Source organism: Embiotoca jacksoni, unplaced genomic scaffold (assembly GCF_022577435.1).
Source record: "Embiotoca jacksoni isolate LCO1_2020_lvr unplaced genomic scaffold, fEmbJac1.0.p SCAF_1, whole genome shotgun sequence".
NCBI classification, from domain to species: domain Eukaryota; kingdom Metazoa; phylum Chordata; class Actinopteri; family Embiotocidae; genus Embiotoca; species Embiotoca jacksoni.
Genome location: NW_027185229.1, coordinates 12,408,189 through 12,429,311, shown reverse-complemented (window position 1 = coordinate 12,429,311; position 21,123 = coordinate 12,408,189). Strand labels below are relative to the sequence as shown.

General features: G+C 38.8%; 1 protein-coding gene across 1 annotated transcript in view; it reads right to left on the bottom strand.

The window, feature by feature from the left end:
- Window positions 1-1,274: 1,274 nt before the first annotated feature.
- LOC138210570 (integrin alpha-5-like) overlaps window positions 1,275-21,123 on the bottom strand; it is a 48,835-nt gene continuing 28,986 nt past the window's right edge. Inside the window, exons 18-30 of the mRNA XM_069169840.1 lie at window positions 20,537-20,674; window positions 14,875-14,942; window positions 10,317-10,467; window positions 10,006-10,098; window positions 9,574-9,653; window positions 8,998-9,078; window positions 8,787-8,892; window positions 7,117-7,275; window positions 6,888-6,977; window positions 4,208-4,324; window positions 3,678-3,779; window positions 3,440-3,562; window positions 1,275-1,998 (exon numbers count right to left, since the gene is read on the bottom strand). Of these exons, the coding sequence (XP_069025941.1) occupies window positions 1,915-1,998; window positions 3,440-3,562; window positions 3,678-3,779; window positions 4,208-4,324; window positions 6,888-6,977; window positions 7,117-7,275; window positions 8,787-8,892; window positions 8,998-9,078; window positions 9,574-9,653; window positions 10,006-10,098; window positions 10,317-10,467; window positions 14,875-14,942; window positions 20,537-20,674 (1,392 nt within the window). The 3' untranslated portion in view covers window positions 1,275-1,914. The remainder of the gene's footprint in view (window positions 1,999-3,439; window positions 3,563-3,677; window positions 3,780-4,207; window positions 4,325-6,887; window positions 6,978-7,116; window positions 7,276-8,786; window positions 8,893-8,997; window positions 9,079-9,573; window positions 9,654-10,005; window positions 10,099-10,316; window positions 10,468-14,874; window positions 14,943-20,536; window positions 20,675-21,123) is intronic.

Sequence of the window (21,123 nt, the reverse complement as noted above, 5' to 3'; positions counted from 1 at the left end):
CAATCGTCATGTCTTTTTTCAAGTTTTTAATCTGATTCCCAAAATTAGCCTTCGAGCATAGGTTACCATGGTGATCACATTTCAAGTATGAAAAATATATGAAATGCCAAATATTTAAATTATTGTCTTCGCTAACTGAATAAACTGTCTAAAACTGCCAATTTGAACACCATATCAACTAATAAAGTAAAATGAAGGAAAAAAAAATTACTATCTAAAATCAACCATACTTGCTTTCTCATTTCATCAGTTACAACTCTTCCTGTGTGAAGAATGAAGATCGGAACAGTCGGCCAGCAGAGGCTAACGAGGTCAGTCTAACCCTTCTGCCTGGACAAACCTTTAACATGGGACAACTTATGCTTTTAAATTTGTATTGTTCCATCAAGTTTAGTGGCAATCTACAGCAATTTTTCTTCTGATCAACCTTTTGTGTGGTTGTGCAGGGTCTGTAAAGTTCACATCATAAATAATTGTGTTATTAATTGTGCATTAAAAGTTACAGTCATCAAATAACAAACACATTCACATTTTAAATGTGACATTTTACCGTGAACACATTTTTTTAATTGAGCTTATTTGTGATAGCACTTGAAGGTATCAGAAGAAAAAACATCACAAGTTTTTGTGTAGTAGCATATATTACCTGCAGGGGGTGGTATAGTATAGGTAAAGTATTATGGTTTCCCCGGAGCAAAGTACAGCATGGCACCTGACTGCAGTAAAGCCATTCCATACAAATTAGATAAAGTTTTCCGGGAAAAATATAGTCCTATTATATTTCACTCTATCCAAACATGGCAACAACTTTAAAAACTGGGAAAGTGTGTCTGTGTGTTGAGGGGGTGGGGGGTACTCTGTTTAGATGGGAAGAGTAACACTATCCACACTCTTCCCGATTAATAACAAAGGTCTTCGGTCATTTAGATAATCTATATCAACAAAGGGAAATCCACATTTTTCCAGCAGAACACCAACAGCTTCATATTTGGAAATACTGATCCTCATCCCCACTGCTTCACAATCAGCTGAAAACGACTCAAGAGCATGTCGTAGGTTAGAGAACGAGGATGTCAACAGGACCACTTCATCTGCAAAAAGCAGAGAAGCAATCCTGATGTCACCAAACTGGGCACACTCCAGCCTCCGGCTCCACCCCGAGATCCCTGAAGACCACGGACAAAATAAGAACTTAATTCCTCCTCCAAAATAAGTATTTAATTTTAATAGTGAGGGGTTCCATTTTGTTTCGGCTGATAGATACATCAATAGTATTTTGGGTGGGTATACAAAATTAGGCTTTATTCTAGGCCACAACACCAAGAGGTCATAACACAATGAATACATTACATCATACACAAAATACCTCCCAATATGGGAGAAGAATTATTCAAGTTAAACATTGCAGTTTCATCAGTTTTTTTCCAGCGGACTGTACAGTACAACATTCAACAATCAATAGGAAAACACTGTGCCATAAATAACAAGTGGTGTATAGATCATAAAAAATTATGAATTTCCAGGAATATTGAATTGCAAACATGGCTTCAAATACACCTTTTCGGAATGATGAAATACTGTCGCTTCGGTGCCCTTTGGTGGAGGTGCATTCATTTGTCTGTCGATACAGAAGTACTATACGAGTAGAATGTCACAGGGATGAACTTCTGAGAAAGCTCTGATTGTTCAAATGAATGTCTAAAATCAGCAGTGCATATTCTACTGCGTGACCCCTGTCATTTTTCTGCTTTGGTATTTTAGTGCAGCACAAGATATTTCGTATTCCAGTGATACAGCACCCATAACTGTCCTTTCATAAATGGGTTGCCTGCAAGTTCCGTTGTTTGTTTGGGAATGGGACGATACTTCCAGTTCTTTGGAACAGCTGCGGGGCGAGGAGGCTGCGCCTTGGATCTAAGCTTCAGAGGACGCCTGGGGTTTGAGCTGGGCCTTCTCCATGGTCGTGCCGTACGGATCTGACCTTTTAAAGAAGCCCATCTGGAGGGAAATATTGCATAGTTTCAGGTTATTTTGCCAAACTTAAAAAAAAAAAAAGAGTCATTTATTTTAGGAACCATCTATTTTAGACTTAATATACAGTAGGTATGAAGTGGATAGCATGGTTTGTGAGATGACATAGATCCCATGATAGTACCACCTAACCCACATGTAAGCTGAGGTTTCCCAACTTTGGATTCTGACAGTTACATGTCAGCCAATCAGATATAAGTAAAGAAGAAAGTATGTGCATTTATGGATATATTTGTCTTCAAATATGGTCAAATATTCATCTTAGTTTACAATTATTAACCTATATAATCTATTTTAACCTATACTACACAAATCAATGCATATGATGATATAAAGTATGAGTTTTATCTGGAGTGAATTAGAGATACTTTGACCTCCAAGAAACATGATGATGTGAACAATGCCTAGCACCAGAGATCTAAAATGACATACCATCAAGAATTGTTGATTTGAATAAATCTGGAAAGACCTACAATGATATCAATCATTCCTCAGCTCAACAAACTGTATATAAATGTTTGGGTTAGGGTTATGAACAATTTAGTGCTGTGACTACTACTGCTGTGACTACTACTGTCCCTAAAAGTGGTACCCCTGCTCAGATGACTCCAACAGCAAAAAGCAGAATAATCAATGAAGTAAAAAAGAAGCCCAGTGTAAGGCTTAAGGGAATCATTTGAGCAGGTTAATGTCTCTGTTCATGAGTTTTCGTCACACAAATCACCGAAGAGCCGGGACATCACGTAGGAAACTGCTGATCTACAAAATTTGCACCTCGACACTCCCCAACAGTGTGGGATAACGCTTTGTAGACTGATGAAACAAAGGTTGAATTGCTTGCGAGGAATACAATTCGCACTATGACCCTATACTTTCAGGGGGCTCAGGCAAAGAATCCCATTGGGGCCATTTTACGTTTGCCTCTCCTGACGGTATGCCTCCATACATCCCATAAGGGAAGCATGGAAGGGGCAGCAACATGGTTTGGGGCTGCTGAAAGCTTACCATCTAAACCTTGTTAAACTCAGGAATTTATTTTCCGGAGTATGTTGCAGGATAATGTCAGGGTCGGTGTCCACCAGCTTACAATGACCCTAAATATCGAAGTACATCCACAACAGAAACAAAGAGAATCTGACTTTTAGAGTGGTCCAGATCTTAACTTGATTGAGCGAAAACACTTGTTTGAGGTTATTGCTGCCAAAGGAGGTTTCGACCATTACTGGGAATGTTTAATAGGTGTGTTCAATGAAGACATGAAATATTAGAACTGTTTGTGTGTTATTAGCTTCAACACATTGTCTATACTCCACTGAGACATAGATGAAGATTGTTTCACACCAGGCCATTCCAAAGGGTTCATTTTTCTTGCCACCGTATTGTGGTAATGGTATTATCAGCTCATTACCTTGTACAGTAGATATATGAGCAGGGCCAGTAACAACAGCCCAACAAGAACAGCCAGGATGATGATCCAAACCGGAACCGAGAACTGACTATCCGGTTTGTTCCACATCACAGCTGTCACCACCTGTACAACAGGAAACCACAGAAATGTCACATATTGAACTAACATTATCACATAAATAAGAATGTTGTTTACAAACTTGTGAAATTGTAAATATCTGGTTAAAAAAATCTTTTACCTTTTTGGATCCCGACGGCTTGAATTTGGGAGGAATAGAATACGGCATCCTGTCCACCTCGTACTGAATAGAGCACTCCAGGACATACTGCTTATCGGAACGCTGTGGGCGAGCAAAGGGCAGTTGGAAAAAAAATAACTATTAAATGAGGAAAAGATAGGATGATATTTTGTTAAACAATTCAATGTGTGAAATCCAAAACATAATAATAATTTGCATTGCTTTCCGCAGCTTAAAAACTGTTTGCATGTTCAGATGTTCAATTAATGTTCTATTGTCTATAGATATGAGTTATTAAAATTTAATGATTTGGTTGATTAGGGGATTTCATGACTAATGTAAAACGTAAATAAAGTTTTGTGAAAACACTATGAATTAATATGTAGTATGGAGCATCAACATCTATACTGTTGACTACCAACAGGGGGTAGTATAGCAGCACAGGTGGATCCACTGTTTTCTTGGTTTTCTCATCTGGTCAGGGCTTTTACGACTTGAGCAGTGGAGAGCAAAGAAACCTGTAGTCTTACCTCAAAAAATGTTTCAGCCCAGAGTCTGGAGCGTACAGTCAGGATGACACTGCCTCCTCTCTCCAGCAGCCCCACGTTACACTGCAGCTGCCAGCACTCCACTGCACCACCACAGGTCTACGGAGTGGCACAGTGAAACACGGTACACATTAACCATTAAACACAATTTATATTTTTACTAATGAGTGGACTGACTGCAGTGGCAAATATACTCTCACCTATCAGCATCTTCCCAACAAAATAATACAAAATAAGTATTTTACCAACATACTTGCAATTTTGTTAAAAAAAAAAAAAAAAAAGTATTATGTATTTTACCAGAGTCTAGTTGTTCCATCTCTCTCGTAATTTTTACAGCCACAACAGTATGCTTCTTTGACTGTCATGATACACTTGTAGCAAAACTTCTTTTTTTTTTTTTTAAATGAACATCAGTATGAACGATAGTTTTTTTTCTCTTTTTTTTTTGTATTGTTCCCATTGCACTTTTATTTCAACTGGTTGAATTTGACTGTTTTTATTGTTGAGAGTTTTGTTTTTCTTCTAATTTACCACAAGCAGTATATCTGTGACAGGCTAATATGAGCTGATAAAATTGATATATCAGTGACTCTCTTGAACAGAAGTGATATCAAATTGTCTATTGCCAGATCTTGAAGGTTTCCCTTGAAAGGGGCCCCAGAGTCCAAAATCCAGCATTAAGACGTCATTCCTTTGCAAGTTGTACGATACGTCTTTCCAAATAAATTTGAGTTTATGCAAATAATTCCACAGTAAATCTGAGGGCAGGTCGTAAATAGCATCAAAAACAGACATGGGAGTTCCATTAGGCTAATCCAGCCATGGACATGTACAGTTTTCCATTCAACTTCTATTGATGAAGTCATGAGTCTCTGGAGGTGCCTCTCTTTCCTCTGTTGCTCTAGCAGTATAGATTCTTACTTCTGTGCAGTGTGTGAATGTTGTTCAGGCAGAGCAACAAACTCCCTTTAACTTGGCACTGATTGACTATCTGGAATACCTTCACTCAACATTCAAGTTGTGGAGCATTGGTGATTGGTTGGATTCTCTGATGTCAAGATGGTTCGTTTGAATACCATCAGAAATTAGCTGTCAAACATTACAGTCAGTGACGCATGCCACACCAGATTAACTCAGTAGAAAAAAAAAAAAAAACGAATTAACTTGATCTCACAAGCAATTACAGCAGCATTGGGAGATGTTGACCAGAGCTCATCATTATCTAATCCCATTTCCTCTGTTGAAAGAAATAATCAAATTATAATGTCAATGTTTAGTACAGAGATCAGAGCTGCCTCTTCCTACAATCTGATTCGGCTATTTTGGTTTCAGAAGTAATATATATATGTGCAAAGCCTACTCAGCAGAACTACGCACTAATGAAAACAGCCTGAAGACCCAACACAAGGGCCATTGACTTTATTTAAGAGCCTCTCTTGTGGGTTGCTTAAAGTGAGCAGCTCTGCAGACTTGCATCACCATGAATCCCTCTCTAACTGAGTTAAGGAGGAAAGGGAAGGAGAGAAACAAACACCTCCTGGGGTTTTTTATGGGACACATTGATGAGAAACAAATGTTCAGAAGATTGGAAAACAAAAAGTAAATCCAACCAATGTGGGTTGTTCTGTCAGTTTACAATTTCAAGTTTGCTATTGCTGATCAAATTAGCTGAAACCGATTAAAAATATGTTTTCAAGTTATGAATAGCAAATTTTTTTGCCTTTAGACAGAGCTGGTTTCACTGTGCTCTCAGTCTTTGTGCTGAACAAGGCTAAACATGACTAACTCCACACACAGATGTACAAATGACATCAATCTTCTCATTTTGGATTTGAGTAAATGTTAGGCATGTATCTCCAAGGGTGGTCAAATGCATCTCTGCCTGAAGCTAATGACTCGAGACTAAAATAGATGTTGCTGGCATCTCACACAAGCCTGGCTCTGCCGGACTGTTGCTCACAGCTTCAGTCTTCGTTGTTATTATCGTCTGAAAACCCCGTGGCCATAAAGGTTTGTTCAGCTCAGCCAGTCTGACCAATCGGCTTCATCAGACCAATCAGCAACCAGTGGGATCGACTAAATGCAATGAAGTTGAAGTAGTTCCAACAATGTCGGGAGTGGTAGAGTTTTGGCGCACAACTTTGGTTGGCCAGTTGATTAAAGGCTGCTCCAATAATTTCAAAAATTGACCCAAGGGCTACGACATTTTGGTTGCAATGACTGGAAACAATCTCAAATAGAGTGTGGCTAGAACTTATATACCCACACAGTGAATTTAGGTCTGGTAATACCAAGCTGTAACACACTACAATCTCTGAACAACAGTACGTTTTTAAGTAGCATTTTGCTAATGTAGTTGGCAGGGTTTTACAAGGAGAAGGTGTTGAATAAAAGTAGACAATATCTCAGCTGGCTGAGGCTGCAGGCTCTGCTGCAATGAATTTCATTGCGAGTCCCACGGTGTTATAGGAGTGCAATGATAAATCAGCGTTGTATCTTTTTTAAGATAGTCAACATAAATAAAGAATGTATATGCTAATTGTGTCAATGGATAATGAAAGATCAGCAATAAACATGTTTCCCACAGGACAAATTCTATTTTGTGTTCCTGTGTTTTCCCTAAAACTACTTTTTTTCCATCTTTTCTATACTGTCTCACCAGATTTCCTTGTTCAGCCTCCCTCCGCTGGATGTGGTGCTCAGTGTTGGACTTCAGTGATGGGGGAACCTTTGCTGCCGGACGCTGAAGCTGCATATATAATTACATAGGCAGAGTCATTACCAAACACCACCCAATGTTCAGAGCCAAGAATAGACCAAAGGTAATTGCGTCACCTTGCCAACCAAGCTGTTTATGTGTGAGTGTGTGTTTAAGTGTGTGTCCTCACCTTGAGTTTCAGTGCATTGAAGGTTGTTTTGGAGGAGCAACTGAGCGGGCCCTCAGTGGCCACCTCCACAGGGTAAAGAAGCTCTTGGCCGTGTGCCTTCAGAGGACATTTTACCTGTAATGTGGACTGGCTCACCACACTGGGACCATTATTCACCAACTGAGAGAGAGACATAGTTTGAACTTGTTGAGGCAAACACCTGCTTAAGTAACAAATGGCAATTTGGAGGGAAATACATTTTCATGAAGGACAGTCGTGCTGAGCGTGCAATGCAAATTACATGAAGGGGGAATATATTTTTCTCCAAATAGAACGGATTTGTGTTTGCTAAAGGGACTGTATGAAAGTCAGTGAAATGGAGAGAGAGGATGACTCTCCTATTTGATTGTATAAAAAAAATACCTTCTTTGTTGATATTTTTTTCACTCCTCCCCCTTGATTTACAAGTAGAGTAAACAAACCAACTGTATAGTCACCCACTGATGTTATGGAGTCTCGAGTTTTGGCATTTCAGACATCGCTATTTTGCTATTTTGAAGCCAAAGCTGAACTTATTTGGATCAGCTGGGGATGAGCGAACAGTAACTCTGACTGGATCTGACTGGGAAGCCGAGGACACTATGCCCGCTCACCAATAGAGAAAACCTTACTGCAAAACAGGCCTCTCAATCAAACAGATCCCTCCTACTTGTCAGACCCGGAGCTACGTCCATTTTTATATAGAGTATATGCTTAGAACAGGGATTCCCAAGCTGTGGTACATGAACCTCTGGTAGTAGGTACACAAGGTTCCCCCCAATTGTACACAAGAGCCTTTCTGAAATGCCAAACAAATACACTGGAGCTGGTCATTTAACTATTTTAGATATAAAATTTGCCCGTGCCTCGTCCGAGTGAGTTTAGAAATTGCTACAAAATAAACAGTTGAAAGGAAAGTGTCACTTCTGGTGAACCTTTCAGAGCTGAAGATAGAAACGGTAGTCTTAAGCCCTTGTCATTTAGCTTTTCTTAAACTATTGCATGATAATTGTTGTATAGGGCTTCTTTGCATATAATAAATTCTTTAACAAGGTGGCACATCCTACCACCTTAGCGGCCTTACTAGCTGTAAAGGAGATGTGAGTTTTTTTTCATACTCAGCTTTAAAGTAAACAGACTGTTAACAGCAGTGTTAGCTGTTTCATTCAGTTACCTCAGCAATGTTTGGATCCTAAAGGTGTTTTTTGTGGTCGCTAAAGTCAATAGGCGCCAGCAAAGACTGCTAACTGGCTCTTTTTTTTCTACTGATGCCAAGTAATAAATTACACTCACAAGGAAATTAAATTTATCATATTGCAAGGTTATATACGTCCTGCTTTGTGTTTAGAGAGAGTGAGTACAAGGCTAGTGGAAAATATGTCGTGCTGTTTGCTAACAGTGAGGTTCAATCACTAATAAGCTCCACATGTATTGACTTTCTCAAAACAGACCAAAACAGACCAAACTACCCTCTCTTTAGCAAAACTAAAAATGACACCACCTTTGCTTGTTTGTGACTCTTACCCTCCATCCTTGGTCACTTCCATACAGTCCCTTCATAATCAGTAAGTACCAACTTTAGTCTAACCATGTTTCCTTTTAAAACACCACAAACAGATACAGGAGAGCCATAATAAGGAATCACAGGATACCTCATAGACTTGCTGAAGCTCAGGGCCGATGTCCTGCTCCTCTGCCAGACTCTGACGAACAGTCCAGTTGGGAGGAGGAAAGATGACTTTGTCTGGTCGAGAAACACTGCAAGAGGCAAAATCACAAACGTCTTGGCAGAAATCGCAACAAGAAATATTAAATAGTGGTAATGTGATGTTGTTTGTGGTGGAGTTGACAATGATGCCTCACCCCTGCAGAATGACATCAGCCATGGCAGCTACTTCCAGCTCATATAGCTCCACCTCACTCTCAGAGTTGTTTGCATTTTTACTACAACAGAGAGACCAAAAAGTTGATGTTTCTGAAACAACATACATTTATCACAGGATAAAATAACGTAAAATAACTTTCCAAAATTGAATGATTGAATTGAGTAATTCTCAAACTTTTGAACAGAAAATGATTGCTACTAATATCTACAAATATGCAAATGTGAATCTACTACTTTTTAACCGTCCCATCTCCAAATGGATTTAAAGACAATTCTAACCAAAATGAACAAGTTAACAAGGTAAAGCATTTTGAATTCCCTCCCATTTCAATTCACAGCTCTTGCTTTCCACTTCTCCATAACAAGAGTACCTGAGGGTCATGGGTATTGCAGTTTTTAGATTAGTCCGCAATGCCAGAATGACAAAGGAAACATCATTTGGCTAAAACATTAACCAATAGAGTTGCTACGTTATCCAGGAAAGTCTCTGTGTTCAGTAACACTGAAGATAGATAAAACTGAAATGGGAAAGCCTTTTCGAAAAAGCGACCTACCTTCGTATTTGGAGCTTAAACTGGACAGTATTGTGAGTATCCTTCAGTCTGGGCACAGTGAATCGAAGGCCAGCCAATAACTAGGATATGACCCACAGAAAATGCACATAATTATTCCAGTGAACATGAAAAATGAATAAGATGTCTCACATTTAATTTTGTTCTGTAGCTAAGAAAGAAACGTGTTTTTTTTTTCCACTCCTTTCTTGTAAATAGTTATAAACAGATCCTAGGCTGTTTTTCTGTCTTCAAATAAGGGATATTTTCTCTATAAAAGTTTGATTTATAGTTTTCATGTTTTAACAGGTTCATTTAAAAACATGTAAAGTTTGCTTGTGTATGAATTAGAAAATTTGACTTGAATTAATTGTGCTGTGATGCAAAAAGTGAAAGAAAGGCCAAAAACAACATGTGGGTTTTGCTGGCTCTTACACCGGCACCAGACTTCATTGGGTTTCCCAGATCACACACAAGATAGCGGGTTTGGTTTTCTGCCTCGTAGCTGCACGTCAGCTGGCTCAGGCTCTGGAGAAGACACGAACACATAGAATTCAGACCTTTAAGACTGTGTGGTCTGCCACTAGATGGTCCCTGTTTTGTTTGTTGTTGTTTTAGTAGCCCGCCCATCCATCCATTGTGTATTTTTGCTCTCCTCTGCTCAGATGCTGGTGGGCATTTAAACAAAATCAACAGAAGACGCATTTAAAAAGCCCTGGCTAAAATTGTAGTTACAGGGACCTCACCACATTGTTGCGTGCTATCCCGCTATAGTCGGCCTCTGATGGAAGCGCCACATAGAGCTGAGCCTCGTACGCCCCTCCCTCTCCCTCGTTCCTGGCATTGAAGATCAGGCTCAAGGAGTTTTCATCGCCCAGGTAAACCTCCGTTTTGTCACTGGGCAAAGACAACCACAACATCCAAGAATAAAATAGAAATCTTCGCAATATTTTTAATTCAATTATCAATGTATTTTCTAGACTAACAAACTTAATCTGAGGATAGAATGTGTTATTTGCAAAACTTAAGGTAGCTACTAGAACTAAGGGTAGAACAGAAATATCAAATAAAGAGAAAGTATTCTTACTATTCATGACTAATATTACTACATGTCATCACATGTAGTACCATAGAACACTGGGGGTTGTTGCGGATGTGTTAGCAAACAGTTCCCTATTTACACATCCAGCAGACATTAATTTTGACCCTATTTTATGCCCTCCTAAATCTCAGACCAGTAATCACTCTCTTGTAGCTGTATTTTGTTCTTCAGCAACTCCTGAGGAAAATATGCAGCTCTTACATTACTGAATACAAAAAGTACACCAGCAGGTCATTTTTGATACACAGCAGTTCGATTTTTAGAGGTTTTGTTATGCTGATTAGAGCTGTGAGATTAAACCACAACACTAAAATTGCAGGGCTTAAAACCAAAACAATGAGCTAAAGGATGCAAAAAAAAATGTATAAAGCTGACGAAATATGCAATGATAGATCACTATGGGTTCATCACTATAGGATGTTGAACTTGAACAGAGATATAGTCAAAGGAATACAAAATCTATTTGTTGTACCTATTCCTGTACTGCAACAAACATGAGCCGTTTTCGGGCCAACTGTAAAAATAATGCTGAAGGTGACATAAACCGATCGACTTTTGGTACAGGAACATCACTTCTGCGTGACACACCACATAAACAAAACTCCTGCGAAAATCGTCAGTACTTTATATCATCAAGGCCAATGGATAACAACGGGCAGCTTCTACGGTTTATAGGTAGGCTGATATGCATTGGAAAGGCCATCCTCCGGATGACACAATGTCGTTGGTAAATACTGCGTTTAAAAATTATCTTTATTTGAGTGACTGGCAGAAAATGTATCTGAAGACATAAGATTAGATTCCATACTATGTGACTTCACCTGCTGACTGTCAACAACAATGGAACCAGACTTGAACAGACTCTGTCCAATCAGGTTTCACATCTAGTCATAGTCAGCTCAATTAAGGTAAAAAATACCTGCTGAATACTGTTTGTTAGCTCAAACTAACAGGCCTTAGCACAGCCAATAGCATGGCTGTACACCCTCAAGGTTTTTACACAGCGGGGGGCATTTTTTCCAATTCATTTACACGTCAAAATATTTTTCAAACTGTTGTTTTTGTCATGATTTTTTTTTCTAGCACACTGCAAATATTACACAGCAAAAAAAGCAACGTTGTTTATTTTGTGATAGGAGGTTGAGTTTATGAAGCATTTACACCGTGAATAAAGGCATTAACCAATCATGTGTGGAAACATGATGGCTTTAAGGATTAAGGGAAAAATCTGCACGGCAGAGCACTTAAGGGAGACCACATGGCCAGATTGCCATGGGACTAGTGAGGTAAAATACTGGCACAGCGTACCACACACTGTCAGTGTCTCAGATGATGCTCTGAACTCTCCTTCTCTTTCTTAACCCTCGTACAACGGGATGCACCCAAAATCTCCCCTCCTTTCAGTGATGAAGAACAGGCCAAGCTCTTCATCACTGGATGATGTTGAATCCATCATTTTTGTGAAGAATCAACAAACACAAATATATTCAAATATTTTTTTGCTGCAATGAATCGTTCTGATGCAAAAATATTCACAGGCAAGTATTTTGCATCTTTGTGTAATTTATTCATCATGCCCTTGGCGTTTCTAAACCTTGTACGTCTCGGGGTTTTTTTAAGTTGTATTTCCAAAGACAACTACAGCCATTGATTTTTCAGTCTTAAAGAGTCCATTTATCTACTGCAGTCAAAATGACTGAAAACAGCAGCTTCCATTTACAGACTCTACATGCTGGCACAGTTCAGTTTACCTCTGTTGCCACATCTATTTGAAGTCACTTGGCGCAGGGCATTACCAAAATGCCCAAAAGAACGTGAAGTTTAATGAGAAGCAGGGATTCAGATTTTTTTCCCCAGACAATGCATCTCTGTTTTAGACAATCCCCAAAGGCAATTTGTTTCCTGCATATCTGTCTGTGACTGACCTGGGAAACGACCTAAATCTGATCACTGTTATTTGTCTCAGGAAACCAACCCCCACCTTATTCTACATGTTCGCAAGGACGTCCCAGTATGCCAACACATTTTCAGTGTAGTGATAAATCCTCTCGACACCCTCTGACTCCGACCCTCCCCCAGTCAGTTACACTCTGTGGTAGTAAATTCATGTTTCTATTAAGCAGAAGGCGGAGAAAGAAGTCTGGTTGAGGGGCGAAATGGGGGTTCTTCTTTCACTCCGTTTCCTCCCGTCTTCAGAGGGTCTGGACGCAATGACCCCTCGCTAGGTAAGACAGATGATTTTAATTAGGCCCGGGTAAGTTTAACAAATGCAGAGGAAGCAATGCTGAAACAATAACACCAGTCCTCCACAGATGCTGAGAATGGACTGAAATCTGCAGCGTTCAGCTGACATATTAAACTACACTGAATTTCATGCGTTGGTAAAATACAAAAGCGGCTCATGAAGCTTATAAAAGCATAATTGAAGCCAGAGCATACAACTAAAACACCAGTGACAGTGAATATTAAAACTCCCACTGTTTGCAAATTCTAGGCGTGCAAAAGAAAAATGCTGTTTCTTACATCGTGTCAATGAAGGGAAACTCTGTTGAGTGAATGTGCTGAATCATTCGCATTTGGTCCCGTGGCAACTACAAATGCAGATCTTTGAGTTTTCATGGGAAAGTTTTAGCAGTGATTGTATGTCTGCAACTAAGAGAAATCACATGGCCATGTAATGCAAAACACTTCTCATAAGAGAGCTGGCTGGCTGGGAAGAGAAAGTCTGAGGGTGTGTGTTCGCTTTGTGAATGGACTGAGACATTGACAAATATCTGTCTGATGTTTATTCACAAAGATAGATGATCAATCAACAATAATATTTGCGTGTGCCAGGAACTAAATCATTTCATTTGGTCTGTATCCTGCAGGCCTGTTATGAGCTGTAAACACCGTCCTTTTATTGTGTCACAGATTCATATGTAATCCTTTCTATATAATGTATAGGTTTCTTCACTTCTCTTTTAATTTCACCAAATTTACTGTCTGCCATGATAAACTATCTATAATTTATATAGGTTTTATTTTTGACTTTATTACAAAAATCTGAAACTTGTGTTTTAGATTAAAGGCAGATGTCATTTCTGATTGGCAACTGTCCTTTAAAATCTGATACTGGCACTAGGTGTGTGAGGTAACCATAGCAACAATATCTGCTTTTCCTTCTTCTGACTGACCCTTCTACTCACGAGAAAAACTAACCCCTCAGTTTAAAGGTAGCATGTAAAGAAAGTTTCAATTTTTCTCACCAAAATGCATTGATTAGTGGAATAACATGGAAGCATCCAATGAAAATTGTCACCCAATTGCAGTTACATCCTCGTGCAAATAAAAGCATTGGTTTATAGCACTAGTAGGAACTCCACGGGGTACATATTACTAACATCAAATAATTTTCCAATCGTACAAATTGTGGTCTCTGAGGGGGAAGCATGACAACAAGAAACAGAATTATGTTTTTGTTATTGTTGTTTTGGGCACACTTCGCAGTACTTACTTTAAATCTTTAAAAAAAAATAGTGGGAAACTGTATTAACCTGGTAGCTTAATGGTTAAGACATATGTTAGAAGACCCAAAGTTTTTGATTCATGTCAAAGTACATTTGTTGCATGACTTACGCCTCTCTCTCCCCACGTTTCCTGTCTGAAAACACTACGACTGTCAAGACAATACAAAACAATACTGGATTTACAGTTGCACATTTCTTGACCAACCAGACACATGCGTTTCAATGAATGCTAACGTTAAAACTGTAGGCAACTGTTTGCTGACCTACTAGCGATATAAACATTATAAGATCATAACCTGTTAGCTTGTAGTTAACAGCAGCTTTGCCTGATGTCTTCAAGAGGCCAATAATAACAATAAAAGCATGAATGCTTCTTTAAACAATGAATCCTGTGCTTTGGAGAGTGCTGTTTACTTTGTTCAGTCACACATTGCAACTGCTTCTCTTGCCATGTTCCCTCTGTACAAACCAGAAACATACTGTGCACCTCTTTTAGTGCAGCGGAGGAAAGACCCACCACACCAGACACAATGTGTATTTCACTTTAAAGAGTTTCCTTGGTAGAGGCTCAGTTTTTGTTGTTATATCACTCGCTGAGGGAGAAAACTGTGGCAGATAAGCATTGCATGGCTGGAGGGTTCGAGTTGTGTTTGTTGAATGCAGTAATGTGACAGAAAGGTGATTTCCTCTCACCCATAAACAGACAGCTTGAGGTCAGGGACGCAGATGTTGTCCTCTCCGCAATCGAGCTGAATCTGGGCCTGAAAAAGAAAAAAAGAGCAGAGATGAGTGGAGGAAGAAGGAGGCGTGAGAGATGGATATGGTGGGTGAAAGTCCAAAGGTATGGGGGGGAGGGGGTTTAAAATCTTTAGAGGAAAGGGATGTTTACAGAAGTCAGAGCACTAGATTCATGACTTACTGAAAGGATACGAGAGGATATAGATTGTACATATTCTCCATATATGCACAAAAACTGTAACAATATTTGCAAAAACCAGATGCCAGGAAGTTGTGAGAAAGCAGTATCCTTTCATGTTTGCAGGATAAAAGTAATATGTGCCTTCCATGTGGGAAATAAAAGAAGAACAGACAAAACATGGAGAAAGTTTAGGCGATTGAAAGGATGACAAATTCCATTTAGCAAGTATTACATTTTTGTGGAAAAGCTTCCATCAAAAAGAGTGAAAACCTCACGATTAAAAGAGAAACAGGATTAATCTGCTCTTTTGTGTTACAGATGACTTGTTAAAAACCACAGTAAAAGATACACGTGACTGGATTTGGTGGTATTGTCTTTTCTAGTGTGCCCCTTGAGCTTTTTGCTTTATTCTCTTTTCTCCTCTTTCTGCTCTCCACCAAACTGTCATTGTTGCCATGGCCTCATCTTTTCAACATATGGGAAACATTATACTCCAAAAGAATGCTACAGAGAGCAAAGAATCAGCCTGGCAATGGTTAACAGTGTGTCTCAGTGGAGATTCCTCGCTGGTCGCTGGTTTTACATTTATTCAAGACTCAGGAGGTCATTTAACACCAAACAAACAGAAGCATATGCGCTCTGTAATAGACTTACGAAGATCAAGTGATGAGTCCAGACTTATCTTCTCTTCCTTCAAATCACTTTTCATCTCTTTTTCACTTTCATCTCTTTGTCTTCCCATATGTTTGATCCATGTGACCCCTCCATCTCTTAAAGGAACAGAAGCACTCTAGTGGCCAACTTTGATATGAAAACTCAAACATCCAAATTAGGCCCTATCAGTTATAGTTATAGATATAGTAATGTGAGGGACTAGAAAATACAAAATATTATAGTAATTGTTTCAAAAATGTATCATTAATAAAAATGTACTGTTGCCATAATCACCTAACCAGCAAAATGAAATAAAAGATTTAAAGTTCTCTCTAAGAACTTCATTGTAGAAAAATGGGAAAAGATCTTAAAGATTATGGAAATTATGCATCTCCTAAATGTCTAAGAAAGAATAAACATGATACCGTTTTGGAACTCCAAGAGGTGGAATAGCTGTAGGCTAGCCACACGTCAACAGCTCACTAATGGATTTTAAATAGACATTAAACTGGCCCCAAGTGTGGTTCCTCTGGAGGATTGTGATAAACTATCTCATTGATTTAGATCGCTCTCAATGGAAAATTGTCTTGCTTGCTATGACAGCCGCTAATTATTCTACAATGGAAGTCAAATTTTCCCACCAACACAACATCAACGATAGTTGAATAAGCTCTTATCATACTGAACCTCCGTGCAAATAATGTACAGTTTAAAAGTGGAAACATTATTGCATTTGATGCAAGTAGTGAAAGTGAAGGCAAGAGAGATAAATAGGTTGGGAGACAAAGAAAAGCCATATACAGTAAATGAGAGTTCAGTTTATAGTTGGTATATTGAAATTTGGATTAGATTACTACATTTTCATCATTGTATTACTTGTTAAACTGAAGAGAATAATAAGGAAAAAAGACATTATTATCATACTGATATGAATCTCTGTGACAGGACAGCTGCAAACCGTGTGTGTGTGTGTGTGTGTGTGTGTGTGTGTGTGTGTGTGTGTGTGTATATATATATATATATACATACATATATAACAAGCATACCAAGCTGCTGTATGGAGCCAAAGAAAGCCCAAAAGCCAAAAGATAGATTACATGGCCAGGTATTCTGCTAATTGGCAGCAGAATTATTGGTGCCAGTTGGCATCCACATGGACCCTGAAGTCAGGTAACCTGAGGGCCCTAACAATTTCCATGAACAACTTGCTAGATATTTTACAGTACAAAGTAAAGTTCCAAATTAAAGCAGAACAACACAGCAAGGGTCAACTGACTCAATATCTGCCAAACATCTCCACTAACTAACACTATCCTCATACCACTTAGATAACAAAGTAGAAACCACCTATAACAAAGCCTAGGCAACGCAGTGAGAGTGTGCAATATCTCACTGGGGTTATCAAATGGGCACCTCCCTTCACCGGTGTTTTGTGAAATTAGGCCCACGACACCTCGGGAAGGCTCAACAGCAGTCCTGGCGTCCCAGAACTACTCCCTTCAATATTCAATACTGACTTGTGCCTACATACTTTGGCAACGTTATCTTTGCTCAAGGCCACAAATGCTATACACGACCACCTCAACCCGTCTTCCTCCACTAAATCCAGAGACAACCCTGCTATTTGGTGCAACAAAAAGCCACGACTCTGCATAATTATGAGTTATGCTATGCAATATCTTTCATCTACTGAGCAGTGATGACTAACTTCACTTCTGTGATAACAATTCATTCCTGTTTGGCACTAATACATATTCATAAGTCCAGTCCAGTGATACAAGTCAGGGCCAAATACACTCTTTTTTACCTGAAATGACTGAATGATTCCTCATCATGATGGCTCTCCAATTTGTGATTTGCATAGAAATGCGCCTTGTATTAATTTCAGTAGCTGTTACATAATAATCCTTCTGACAACTGCCACAGGTTGTATCTCATACTACTCATGGACAAATCTGTGCAGCTAGGCAGACTGCTCCAGTCATACAAACAATTACCATATGGAGAGGCAATTACAGAACATAAATACATTTAATGGTGATGAATGAAAATTAAATCATAATATGAAAGTTGGGTGTTGGCATAATAAAACATTTTCATTGTGAAGATTTCATTCAGCTGCTGATGTGGTCAGATTTGTGGAGTGTTGCACTGTGACCACACCCAGCAATGATATAACATGGCATGCATTTCTTCATCATCATTGCCACATTAAGTTAAACAGCTTTTCAGATGTTACGAATTTCCTTCAATCCTTTAATTTACTGAATTGTAAGGAACTCTTGCTGAACACACAACTTTAGCCTTTTTATAGTATAGAAACCCTGTTTGCATTAAGTGTAATGCTCATTTACCAACATGGCGATGCACTCTGCTCACAACATTTAGTATCAATCCCATCAGCTCCCTCTTCACTGAGTCAAATATGACGACAGATGTAATATACATATTTATAAGATTCAGTTTGATTGACATGTCAGAGGCGATAATCATCTCTGATGTACATTGCACACAAATAAATCCACAAATCTGCTTAGAAATCAGAGAGAAGAGACACTTCTTATTCCAGAAGCAGGCTGACAATCAACGTGTTATGTTTTCTTCAGCATCAAATTAATCCAGTGATTGTTGTCTACTGTGTTCCCTGTGTTTATTTGGCCTTCAAGTAGTTCTTCAAAGTTTTGAGTTGTGTTTGGGCTCATTGTCCATTATCCTAAATATAGTGAAAATCCAAAATATTGCTGCTTCAATTTGCATGCCATAACTTCTGCTTTTAAATCTTTCTATGTCTTGATTTTTTTTATTTTTTTTTAAGGTTTACATGAAAATATTACAGACATTATGTTGGGTTTCAGACCACATCAAACCGTGTTGCGTGAGGAGGTTATCAACGGATGAAAAGCCTGTTGATTCAACAACAACAGTTGAAATTTGCACTGTTGCATTTGAAGATTCTGGGCTAAAAAATTTGGTGCAATCTGTTAAAAAAAAAAAAGGCCAATTACAAGCACATGATATACACGCTCACACACCCACATCACACACACTCACTTCACCTTATATCATTCATATAAACATGTGCATGTTCTCAGACTCTGGCTCTTGCCTGGTGGAGGAGACCACTGGCAACATACATAAACAAATCACAACCAGATGTCCGAGAGCCAAGCACCACTCCACCCAAATGAAGCTGTCAGTCCTTCCTCTGTGTTTTTGCAGAGCCATGACTTGCCAGTTCTCCATAAACCTTTCAGAGTCTTTGTATATGAAACACACACACACACACAAAAAATACTAAAAGAGACTAGAGTGCAAAAAGCAGCTCTATCAGGGCCGACCGTTAGCCTTTAACAGTCTGGGGTTTAGGACTGTAGAAGGGCCTTACACTTGATGCGTTTCTAAATTGTGACCCCTGTCTTTGCCATACGAATAGATTTATTGTATGAAAAGTAACAGAGGGAGAGGTGCTATGGTATGGACAGTGAATTACTGTGTATGTAAAAGGCGTTTCTACATGATTTTAGGTCGTTCCGTGAAATATTCTGAATCTATCTGCTTTGCTCTCATCTCATCTGGTAAGTGTTGTGGTAACCATCTGTTTGGTTTCTTAGATGCAAGGCATGTGGCCATAGAAGTGGTGTGGTCTGGATGCTTAGTGTGGTAATGTAATATAAAATATATACGTTACAACTCTACACAGAGATACACTTCATATTCTCAAAGATTTCAACTTTCATAGAGAACAAAAACAAAGCAGAGCTAAAATTAGGTGCAATTTCTTGAAACACTGAAACTTCCTAAAAACGAGAAAATATTGCAAAAAGGTTTTATGATTGCCTTGGCTGGAAACAAATGGTACAAGCAAACTTCAAAGGAAACAGACGTAATGAATAAATTATGACATACATGAAGCATATGAGGTAAAGCTTCTACTGGAGAGATGAAAACTTGCAGGAGATGAAAGGATTTGTGCAGAGCAACGAGAAAACATTCTTCAAAATAATACACTAAACAAACAGTTTGGTCTTCTTCTGTATTGGTATAGTGGGCCCTGACTAAAGAATTAGCACCACCACCTGTTTACCTCAGCGACCAACTTTAATATTCACATAACAATATAGCGAATAAAAAACAACTTAAACTAGCATCTTTTTTTGCATATTTTCTCAAAACTAATTTAAATTTACATTAGACTAAATGGAAAACCCATGAAGTAAACAAAACAAAAGGTTTTGTGACAAACTGGAATATTATCAAACTCACTGTGCTAAAGACCTTGTTAACAAATCAGTTTTACCAGGTATGATTAAGGACATAATATTACAGACTAGCTGGTTGTCATGGGAACACAACAAGCTGTGTGGCTTGCAAATGTTTGAGGTATACAAAAGTTAAATATAGAACTTGTTAGAGAGAATAATGACAGTCTTTGTCACAGAGAGATAGGAGTACCACAATTTATCATACTGTGTATTATTGCAGTGTGTATCACCAATATTAAAAGCGGAATACACTTAATATGTAAAGAATTAAATGACAGGATACTTCTGACAGTTACACTACAGGCTGAGCTCTTCATGTAAATTAAATATAAAAATAATGAAAATACTGAAACTGTAAATAACCATCTTTGTGAGTAACTTCCAGTGGGAGGGGGTTTCCACAAAACATATTCTTAAAAAAAAAAAAAAGGCAACCCTGGTTTAAAAAGGTGAAGGAACAACTCATCTATGCTATACGGTTTTATTTATGGTGATCTCCTATCATTAGGTATGTACATACCTTCTGCTCTATCAGCTGTTGTGTCTGATAATTCAGGATTGGACTGAGGCCATGTTGGTCCAGCGGGGCCTGAGGATCCAGACTGAAGTTAAGGCTGATGTAAATGGGAGAGAGTTTATCCCGGAACTCTTCCTCAGGCTGCAACAAAGGAAGAAGCAACTGCATGAGCAAGTTACTCACTGAAGAAACTGAAACCCAGTACCAAGAAAACAAATTTATGAAATCAATTGCAGATGTAAAAGCAACAATACAAGTACTACAAGTAGTGCCTTTTAGGTTCCTCTCTGATGTCACATGCATTCTACTTGAGCAATGTTGTGGACCCATTAAAGAAAGAGGACAAGAAAGGAACAGTACAGACTAAAGTGTTGACTGACACAGGAGTTTCTGCTCTACCCTCTTATCCTGTCAAAGACCAAAGTGCTCTGATCATTATACCTTACAGGGAACACCTACACATGACATAAGTGCCGTTGTCAGGGATAATCTTTGATCAGGTCACCACCAAGGAATGAGAAGATTTGTACTGGAATAGTTTTACCTCAAATAGCACTTCAAACAGCAACTTCAAAACCTGTCTGTTAGGA